The sequence below is a fragment of the Orbicella faveolata genome, unplaced genomic scaffold (genome assembly GCF_042242905.1).
Source record: "Orbicella faveolata isolate gen_17 unplaced genomic scaffold, um_ofav_v1 contig_34, whole genome shotgun sequence".
NCBI classification, from domain to species: Eukaryota; Metazoa; Cnidaria; class Anthozoa; order Scleractinia; family Merulinidae; genus Orbicella; species Orbicella faveolata.
In genome coordinates this window covers 17,194,451-17,205,733 of record NW_028301563.1, presented here as the reverse complement: position 1 = coordinate 17,205,733, position 11,283 = coordinate 17,194,451, and the positions used below count along the sequence as shown (strand labels likewise).

The 11,283-nt window shown below is 41.4% G+C and overlaps 2 protein-coding genes and 1 non-coding gene across 3 annotated transcripts; all 3 read right to left on the bottom strand.

Moving 5' to 3' along the window:
- Window positions 1-593: 593 nt before the first annotated feature.
- Trnas-uga (transfer RNA serine (anticodon UGA)) lies at window positions 594-666 on the bottom strand. Its single transcript has one exon. It is a non-coding gene; the product is annotated as a tRNA-Ser (tRNA).
- A 2,041-nt stretch (window positions 667-2,707) lies between these two features.
- LOC149105060 (uncharacterized) lies at window positions 2,708-4,420 on the bottom strand. The gene has a single exon (XM_089272319.1). The coding sequence runs from the start codon at window positions 4,418-4,420 to the stop codon at window positions 2,708-2,710; it is 1,713 nt and encodes a 570-aa protein (XP_089128445.1).
- On the bottom strand, window positions 4,417-6,310 carry LOC149105059 (uncharacterized). Its single transcript, XM_089272318.1, has one exon. The coding sequence runs from the start codon at window positions 6,292-6,294 to the stop codon at window positions 4,417-4,419; it is 1,878 nt and encodes a 625-aa protein (XP_089128444.1). The 5' UTR covers window positions 6,295-6,310.
- Window positions 6,311-11,283: the final 4,973 nt, after the last annotated feature.

The window sequence follows — 11,283 nt, the reverse complement described above, 5'->3', positions numbered from 1 at the left end:
TAGAATTGAAATTCCTGAAGCATGGATACCCACGATCAAGAAACACAACAACAGGAGAACGGTACAACAGCGGACCACTGAGGGAACAGCCACTCGCCGGAACAATGGAACAATAGGAGGATCGAAATGCGCCAATCACAGCCGACCTTTGTGATATAAATGATACCGTGCAATCAGTCGACCTTATCGCCTGAAGAAGACTAGCAGTAAGCAGTCGAAACGTCGCGATCTACATCTCAAGTGATTACATCGTGAGACAAACGATAATACACTTTATTATTGCATCTACCACGATGAATAACAACAACCTTTTCCTCGACATTATTACTATTATTATTATTATTATTATTATTATTATTATTATTATTATTATTATCATTGTTGTTGTTGTGTTGTTGTTGTTTATAGTGGTCAATGCGCTTAGCTACACCTAGCTGGTTCACAAGCATGCCACTTTAAATGAAAGAAACAAATATATCAACTAAACGTAATAGGCTTTAAAATCCCAACCGGCGGGAGGCAGACCAGTTGGCTATTTACAAGCATGACCGAGGAGTTGAACTAGGGTCTACCGAGAAACAACTCCATCTAAGTGGTCAGAGCGGGACTTGAACCCGCGACCTCCGGATTTCAAGTCCGGCGCCCTAACCACTCGGCCACGCTGTCTCCACTATTATTATTAGTGTCATTGTGGGTGATTTTCTCTCGCAGCATCCGAGTCCAAACTATGGACTTTGGGAGGCAAAGAGGGTTTCTACTTGATGGAGAGGGCCCGCCTGAGAAGGTGGGCGGTAGAAAGGAGAGTTATTTTCTGGAGTTCATGTATGTTGATGTTGCCAGGAATTTTGTTGATGTAGCTTTCCATGCCCTTCTTGATGGTACCGAGGGCTCCTATAACCACCGGGACTGTTGTTGTTTTCAGCCCCCACATTCTCTCTATCTCGATTTCCAAATCTTTGTATTTATTATTATTGTTATTGTTGTTACTATTATTATTATTATTATTATTATTATTATTATTATTATTATCATTATTATGTCAAGATTCAAGTTTGTATGGAAAAGTGCTCAATAAAGTTTGTTATAATTATTATTGTTATTATTATTATTATTATTATTATTATTATTATTATTATTAAAAGCAAACAGCAACACTACACCGTGAAATTGAAGATCTTGGCCAAGTTGAAACCCTACTCAAACCTGACTAAGCGATGCAACCTATGAACGACTGAGAGGCACTTCATCATCTTCAAATCGGAACTGCCAACATTAAATTAAACAAACGAAACAAACTAATTCCACATGCAGGCCATGCCGACAAAAGTTCATCCTTAGTTATAATTATCTGCATTTCGTTACCGGCTCAGCGCGCGCATACTGGCACTTAAAATGTTAATATGTACAAGGATAGCACGCGCACAAGTTTTAAAATTTAGAAGTTCATTCGAACATGCAACGATTGATAGCAAAGGCTTTTACAATGTTTTGTAACGGTCTGTTGTAACGGTTTCTTGCGTCTTGCGCGATCATATTGTTGATGTGTATTTTAGTAGGCCTCAGTGTATATGGAACTGGCAAACTGATGAGCGGGCTAACTTCATCTTAGCCTAAGAAACAGACCTGTATTAAACTCTATATATATTCGCACCTGTCTGGCAGCAATGGCCGGCATGCAGGCGCGAACGTTTTTTCTCGAATTCTCGGGGGTCGTCAGCAAAAAGTGCACACAAATTACGTCGTTTCTGATTGCGCACACGCGTACCGAGTCGATGTTGAACATTCAAATCGACTCAGCTGACTGATCTGTACGGGTCCGCAAATGATCCCAGGACCGCAAATGATCCCGGACCGCAAATGATCCCAAAATTGGACCGCAAATGATACCGGACCGCAAATGACCCTCATATTGGACCGCAAATGATCCCGATCAAAAAATAAGGAATGCCATGAATTTATATCAGAGGAAGGTGAGAACATGTACAAAAATTATGAACTAAAAACCATGTTTTATCATTTTACAACAAAAAAAAATATTCCACAGTTGCTGTTTTGTTCTTCGAACGGTACAGATCGATTTCACTGTCACGCAATAAAAAAAAATAATAATAAATCGAAAACCAACCAATGGAAAAAGCTAAGAAATTGTGATGTACGCTATTGTTCACAAGAAACATTTTATTGACCGAACCCCGAATAAAGAGAGCAAAAATCTTTTTATACCCGAACGTAATAAACCTAAATTTACATAAATATTAAACAAAGAAGCGTGAAACCGAAACTATGCTAGAATAGAAAAACAAAAAAGACAAAGGATACAGGATGACATAACCAAAATCTCACGCAAACACACAAATCAACAAGCCAAATTCCCTCGTGTCCATTTCTCCCCTCGTTGATATGCCATAGCATATCAATTTAACGATAATGTCGATAACGAGGGGAGTGTTCCTGTCAGTTCAACGTTTTAAAAGTTACTAAAGTCCAAAAGTTCTTTGTTCATTCTCGTCATCATCATTCACTGCAATCACTTCTTCAATCACTTCTCAAGTTAGTTCCTCTTTGCGTCTCCGGAAATAATTCATGATAGTTCCAGTTGACACAACTTTGAAATTGGTCTGGTCAATTCATTCCTTCCGACTTGAACCTTGGCCACTCTTACATGCCCATCTTTTCCTGGGAAAACTTCGGTGATTCGACCAAGGGGTCAGTGTCCTCGCGGTGTATTAGGTGAAATGACTAACACGACGTCCCAGACTTGAAGATCTCGCTCAGTAGTCAGCCACTTCCTTCTGATGTTAAGAGCAGGTATCCACTCCCGAATCCATCGATGCCAGAAATGCCTCACTAATTCCTGGACTCTTCTCCACCTTTTCTTTGGGTTAAAAGCGGTGTGGTCTACTAATTCTGGTGCGAATTGTCCGCCGATCTGACCGAGAAGGAAGTGGTTCGGTGTGAGTGGAACGTCATCTTCTGGATTAGCCGATTGGTATGTCAGTGGTCTTGAGTTCAGAAGTGCCTCCGCTCCAGTAAAAGCTGTCGTTAACTCTTCGTCTGTAATATCTACATTGCCCAGAATAGCATGTATTGCTCGCTTTGCTGCTTTGATCATAGTTTCATGAACGCGTCCAAAGTGAGGTGCAAGTGGAGGGTTGAACTTCCAGTTTACACCTTGGTTTGCCGTTGATTTAGTAATTTTCTCTTGGTCCAGTTCTTTGACCAAATCGCATAACTCCTTGTTAGCTCCAGCAAAGTTTCCTCCATTGTCAGATAACATCTCTTTTGGGAGGCCTCTGCGGTTGACCATCCTGTAGAAAGCATTCAAAAATGAATCGGTGTCAAGTGCATAGGCCATTTCCAGATGGACTACTCTGGACGCTAGGCAAGTAAACAAGCACAAGTAACGCTTTTGTCTACGTGTCCTTCTTCCCTGTACGGTGACGAATGGCCCTCCAAAATCCACGGCAGTCTGTGCAAAGGCTCTCAAGGAAGATCGAAGTCTGATCTGTGGGAGAGGAGCCATGACTTGCTTTGCAGCCTTAGCTTTTCTTTTTTGACATTCGTTGCACTCCTTCTCCCATTCACGAATTTCTTCTCGACCACAAATGATCCAAAAGCGTGTCGATAAAGTCGCCAACGTTTGATTTGTGCCTCCCGCATGATTCCCTTTCTCGTGATAATGTTTGACAATCAACTTCGTCACACAGTTCTTCCGGGGTAAAATTATCGGAAAGCGAGCGTCATGTGGTAGGAATTCCGCATACCTGAGGCGTCCATCATATCTCATTTGACCCTCCTCGTCAAGCCATGGTCGTAATCCGAGCAACTTGCTCTTCTTTGGAAGCTCTCTTTGTCTCTGAAGCGCTAAATACTCATCGGGAAACGCCTTCCTTTGTGCACTCCTGATCACCTGAAACGTAGCATCTTCGATTTCTTCCGACTTTAATTCTCCAGTTTCTCTCTTGCAACTTCTACAATTGTCTATGAAACGACGCACCCATGCTTGAACTCTTATCAACCTTAACCAACTTGAAAAGCGTTTTGGGTCGAGACGCCACAACTGATCATCATCGTGAACTGAAACCATTGCCCAGTCTTCGTTTCTTGCTTGTAAGCTGTCTTGTCTGTCTTGAGCATTTTTCTTGATTTCTTTTTCTTCTGTAACTAAATCTGCTTCAATTCGATTGACAGGCAAATATGGTTCTTCTTTTTGAAGGAAATCGGGACCATTCCACCACTTTTCCTCCTTGGTCATGTCTGATATTCTCATGCCTCTTGTAATTAAGTCAGCAGGATTCTCATGGGTTGAAACGTAGCGCCACTGTTTTGGATTCGTCAAACTTTGAATTTCTCCCACACGATTTGCTAGGAAGGGTTTAAATCTCCGACTTCTTCCTCTAAGCCACCACAGAACGTTCATACTGTCAGACCAAAAGACTGCTTGACCCAGTGCACCACTGAAACTCTGGAAGTAGACTCAGTAAGTCTTAATCCCAGGACTGCCGCCAACAGTTCTAAACGAGGAATACTTGTTGTCGTTAGTGGAGCAACTTTTGACTTGGCTGCGACTAAGCGTGTCGACACCGATCCACTCTCATAGACAACTCTAGAATAGATAACAGCACCATACGCATCTTGCGACGCATCTACAAATGTATGCAAAGTTTCTGAGAGCGCAACTTGTTCTGGGCCAAATCGTAAACATCTAGAAACTTTGATCACTGGCAATTCTTCCAACTCACAGAACCATTCTCGAGACTTGTTGATCAACTCTCCTGGGCATAGCTCGTCCCATTCAAGTCCTGCGGTCCACATTTCCTGCATCATGATTTTCGCTCTAATGGTAAATGGTGCTAAGAAACCAATTGGGTCAAATAATGTGGCAATCTTTCTCAGGAAATTCCGTTTTGTAAACTGAAAGGTTTCCTCAGGCGGATTTGCCTTGAACGTGAACACGTCTTCTTCTGGTAGCCACGTGACTCCAAGTGTCTTCACCGTTGGTAGAGGATCCTCGTTTATGTCGACTTCTGAGGCTCTGTCCTCGATTGGTATCTTTTCTAGTACCTTGGTAGAATTGGACATCCATTTACGAGCGTGCATTCCAGCTTTGTTCCACAGCTCTTCTAGCTGCTTGTACAGCTCAATACCTTGACTATCGTCCGACATTGAGTCCATGCTGTCGTCCATATAGGTTGACTTGGACACTGTTTCGGCAGCTAAGGGCAGCTCATCTTTATGCCTCTCAGCATGAAATTGAGAGACAAACTGGGCATGAAATGGCGACGAGTTAACTCCGAAAACCACTCGGTTGAATTGAAACTCTTCTGGCTCTTTCTGCTGATCCATCGATCTCCATAAGAATCGTTGACATGATCGGTCCTCTGGAGCGACTTCAATTCTCAAATACATCTCTGCGATGTCACAAATGAGTGCAACGGGGCGTCCTCTGAATCGAAGCAAAACATCGTTCAGATCTCTTTGCAATTTTGGACCTTGGTAGATGACGTCATTAAGAGAGATTCCGTTACACTTCGCGGAAGCGTCGAATACGATTCGAGTCTTAGCTGTGGCTCTGTCGGGTCGCACAACGGGGAAATGTAGCAGGTACCATTTCCTTGATGGTTTCTCCTCAGCTGGGTCGATCTTGCGAATGTAGCCCTTCTCCAAATATTGAATAATATTCTTTGAGTAGGCTTCTGCTATCTCTGGGCTTTTCAGTAACCGCTTTTCCGTGTTGCACAATCTGCGCAGCGCCATGCCATAGTTGTCTGGTAGTTTGGGATCTTCCTCCTTCCATGGAATTGCCACTTGATATCGTCCATCAACGTGCTTAAGGGATTTTTCAACTCTCTTTAACGCACACTGTTCGTCAGGATTCAGAACGTGACACTCACGTGACGAAATAGAATTCTCGATTTCCCAGAACTTTCGAAGAAGGGTGCTAATCTCATCTGTGTCTGACTGTTCTCGTACAAAATACGTTTGCGCGAAGTTTGATTGTAGGTCACGCCCTGTGAGGCCACTAACAGTTCCAGTACAAGTCCATCCTAATGGTGTAAGCCTGGCAACTGGTTCTCCGGGCTGGCCTCGAACATCCTTGAATGAGTAGTGTAACTCCGCGTAATCGGCTCCGATTAACAAGTCCACAATTGGGCGTTTGCCAGGATCTGGAAACTGTATTCCTTTCAGATGGGACCATTTGCCAACATGCTTTTCCCAGTCAATAACTCTCATACTTCCAGTGACTCGTTCTGCCGTGAATGCACTCATCTTGGTCGCCACATCACCATTCATACTCTCCAGCTCGAAGTCAACTGGCGTAGTCTCGAAGGTTTCGGTCTGGCCATTTAAAACATTAACTGTCACTTTTTTGGGTTCTCCCTGAAGCTCCAATTCAGCAGCTACGTCAGCATTTAAATATGTTTTAGTGGATGCTTCGTCCAGTAACGCGTTCACTTTAATTCTACGATGGCCGTTCTTTAGAAACACCGGTACGGTCCGAAGTGCCACAAATCTTGGTTGAACGCCATGTGTAGTCACTGTGGTGTGTGACCTCTCTGTAAGCTGCTCAACTGGCGCCTGGGGAGGAGAAGAGACCACTGGATTTCTCTCTATGCCATTATTTGTTTCACTGCCTACATCAGGTTGGGTGTCATCTGATGGCCCTTGAACTGTTTCCCGCTGATCACGAGAGTTCACCTGATCACTTCGCTCTGACGGCACAGGGTTTCGATGCAACAATCGGTTGTGAGTTTTCTTACAACTGTTTATCCCACAGATCCTCGATCTGACACACGCCTCTCCACTGTGGTCCCCTCCTAGGCAACGGTAGCACAGTTTTAGGCTCTTAGCGGCTGCCCATCTCTCTGGAAGACTCATAGCTTTGAATTTCTCGCAGCGCCAAACTCCATGATGACCACTGCAGACTTTGCATGGCAGAAATCCAACTTTTCTCTGGTTTCCTGACGATTGCTTCGTATTGCCAAAGAAAGTCAGTCCATTATCTTTCTTGTTCCCACGTTTGCTCAAACCTCGAATGGTTTCAGACGCCACAGTCTGGAATTCCGACTCTTGGATAATGAACTCTCTCAGTGTTTCTACTGACTGCCAACGGCCATTTTCGTAAATCCACCGATGACACTGCGCTAACATTCCTTCCGTCAATTTTTTACATAAACTGAGGTAAAGCGATCCGTTTCCTAATTCATCATGTCGACCGGCCTCTTTTAGATTGACCACAGTTACGTCAAGTAAATCTGCAAATCTCTCAAGGTCCTTTGCCAATCCAGGACGAAGTGGTCTAAAGTTCTCTAACTCTTCTAAATGTAGGGCGATCTGACGTCTTTTACCACCAAACTTTCGTTCCAATCTTTCCTTGGCCGCCTCATAAGCCGCCCCAGAATGTCCTAAAGGCTCCAGGACCTTTAGTGCCTCGCCTGATAAATATTGACGCAACTGAAGCAACTTATACTCAGGTGTAGCGGGCGCTTTGTCAACGCATGCCACGAACGCTGTTTTCCATCCTTCGTACAATTTTTTATCTCCATTGAATACGGGAATTGAAACACGCTTGAGTTGTTTCCACATATCCTGGCCAAGCGATAGCGTACTTGAACGATTCTCTGTCGATTTCTCCTCGTAAAACGCTGTTGTTTTCAGCCCTCCAAGTTTAAACTTTTCCGGCGATTCTTTCAAATCTCGAAGCTGTTCTTCTTCTAATAAGCGATTACGATATTGACGATTAAATTCTTCTAAATCTTCTTTAGAGCGAGTGATATCTTGTTCCAGCTTGAATTGATCCTCTTGAATTTGCTTTTCCACGCTTTTGCGTTGTACGCTTTCTTCGATTTGGCGTCGGCGAGTATTTTCCGATGCATCAGTTGCCAAACTCGATAACTCGTCCTTCCGATTGTCCAAATATTCTTGTGCCTTGTCATGAGCTTCGGAAAATTCTACTTCTAGTTTGTCCATTTCGTCTCCCAGCTTTTTGCGTTTCTCTTTTTCTTTGATACGTAAATACTCTTGCGATAATTTCTCTATTGTTTCCATGGTGCGTTCTTTTACTTCGCAAAGTTTTTGACAAACTTGTTTGACTTCCCGCCGGCTGGGACTATCTTCTTCATCTGGAAGGTACAACAGCTTGTTGTTTACTCTGGTAAATGCCGATTTGTCCTTCGCTTTTTCCTGCTTTAAGTTCTCAATTCGCTCCTCTCCTTCGTCTAATGCTTCGCTATGCTCGCTGTTCACTGACATGATTTGAAACCTCGCTCTGCTACCAAAAAGTGTTCACAAGAAACATTTTATTGACCGAACCCCGAATAGAGAGAGCAAAAATCTTTTTATACCCGAACGTAATAAACCTAAATTTAGATAAATATTAAACAAAGAAGCGTGAAACCGAAACTATGCTAGAATAGAAAAACAAAAAAGACAAAGGATACAGGATGACATAACCAAGGATGACATAACCAAAATCTCACGCAAACACACAAATCAATAAGCCAAATTCCCTCGTGTCCAGCTATAGAAGACACCTAAATAAGACACTTCTCCAAGTTTTGGGCCTGTGCATTTCCCCAAACTTCAGGAATTCGTCGTAAATGTTTCCCAGAAATTTACAGAGCCCAGTAAGAAAACGCCATGTTGGTATACATCCGTGGTACACCAATATGGCGGCCGGAATAAGTGTAAACATCTGGAACTTACTTTGGCTTTCTAGGCGACTGATTATCAGTACTAAACAAACAAGCATATACATAAGCACTTTTTCTAATGCTCTAACTTCTAAAAGGCTCAAAATCATGAGATAAGTATATATTTTTTAACAAACTCGTGATGTGATGCTTCAAAGAGTTTCTTCACAGCAGTGAACCGCAGGGGGTGGCCAAAATCGTTGGGTTACGACTCAAATAACGTTTGTAAAGTACTGTAGAAAATTAATAGCCTAAAGAAAATATGCGCCGCTATGATTGGTTTAAAATCGTATTTCTATAACTCGATAAGAAACAAAGAACTAGCACGAAATGTTGACGTAAGGAGAATTGACATTTTGATGATTAAACTAAGCAAGTTGTTCTCTTGCTTTGGTCGCGGAATTTTCTAAAAGAAATAGAAAACATGTTCTCCGTGTTTCTAACTCGTTATAGAACACCCGTGGAAGTTTTGGAGAACTCGAAAAAGCCGTGGATAAATTCGCCTGTACGGCTCGCGTTTTAACCCTCGTTCTCCCAAACTTCCACTCGTGTTTCGATCTACTCGATAGAAACACGGTGCATGTTTTCTCTCAAATACGGTCAAATGTAAATAAACATTTTCGAAAAATCTTTTGAAGTGTCACAAAGGGTGAATTCCATTCAACCAAAAATTCCAGAAATTTGGAAACGAGGGTAAATAATAGATAAAACTCAAGGAAAATTTCCTTAAGATTGGAAGATTGTCGACCTTCCGAAAGGCGAAGCTATCCGGAGAAAAGTTAGAATGAAGCGTAAAAGCGAAGCGCGCGAGTGACGTCATAACTCAGACAAACTCAGACAAACAAAATGGAATGGTGAAAGAGTTGAAGCTTTCTTCAAGCGCGTAAGCAAGTGTTCCTAAAACAATTCTTAAAACGAAAATTTGGCGCTCAATTTCCTCCTATTTCTCTCAGAGCACGCTAATGTTGTCTGACTCTCGTGGGGTTCAAATAATTTGCATTCTATTTTGAGACTTCGGGCGCTTCGTTATTCCCAGTAAGCAATTTTCGAAAATTTTCGGTATACTTCGGAAGTTGTGCATTTTATGGAAATTCCAGAAAATGTTGCTCTACTAGCCTTGAAAATTTCCGGAAATTCGAAGCGGAATTTTTTCTCGAATTGGAAGTGCCCACAGAAAGTGAACTGAAGACCACATTACACTCTTTTTGTTTGTAAGAATCTTTCTTGTAATAATATCGAAGCTGAAATTAGCCATACTTTATGTATATGTTAAGAACATACCTAAGTGCTATATTTTGTTAAAGAACGTTTGTTTGTGGGGAGGGAAAATAAAATATAATAAAACAACACAATGTTTCTAAATGAACTTCATTTTAACGTTGAATAATATAGTGATTTTTTTAATTTTTTTTTCTTTTTTTTTTTTAACAAGCTAGGACTAGCTAAGAAAACGATAGCAACAGTGATATGACCCAGACACCGGCACGCAGTCCTATTTGATGGAATACATGTCATATACTCTATGATCTAAGAATGTACACTGAATGTTTTCAGCCTGAAGTCGGCCGAAAAATATGAAGCATGGGGGTGAAAAATATACACACTTGTAAAAACAAACAAATAAATGATTTTGAAAATTGATGATAAATTAAAAATATACGAGCGTGTTAATCATTTAGAAAGTTGAACGCCATCACTTTATCTATGATCCTTATCAGTTAAAAATACGTAAGTAAACTGACCGGAATCATAAGGGAAACATTTATGCATTTTTTTCTCATGGCACGAGTAGTCATTAAGAAAATAATGAAGTTGTTTAGCAACGACGTACAACACGTTGAAACAACACATATCAATAAGACTCCTGTTTTGATCTACTCGAAACGCCACAGTCGCACTATTGGTTGATAATGAATATACTAAGAATAGGGGTTACAGGTGCTTCGATGAAGATTTCAATAAAAACTTTTTTGCAAAACATGTTATTAATCAATACTCGTTTAACACACAGAATATAATGCAATGTCCTGGAGCAGTATTATTCATTACCAGGTGATAAGAAACTAATGACCCTTTTTAATGACAGATCTCAACACATAGACATTTAATTTTTTATTACCACGGACGGAACACGCACGCTGGCATTCGTTCCAAATACACATTGCAACAAGGAAACATTTTCCCGACAAAAAGTGTCCACCGAAAACTGATTTTCCCTTCGTTTCTTCTCCATGATGATTAGTAAGGTGATATGCAAAACAATTTCTTTTCTTTATTTAGAATGTAGTCTACATTTGGAATATAGTTAAATTTCATAGCTCCGGGCAATTTGGTCGGTAAGGACATAAAGTTAGAAATACAAGGAATATTAAATGTAGAAATAGCATCAATTCGGAAAAAAATCGGAGTTCCAGACGGGATTTTAACCCACGACCCTCTGTGATCTAGCCGGATGCTCTAACCTTTGAGCCACTGGAGACATAAGGACATAAAGCCTCATAAAACCCGTTTCAAGGGCACCTGATGATATTTTTCGAACAGCATTAAATTTATGTTAATGTTCCCAATTAAAAAAAGAAAAGCCTCCTAC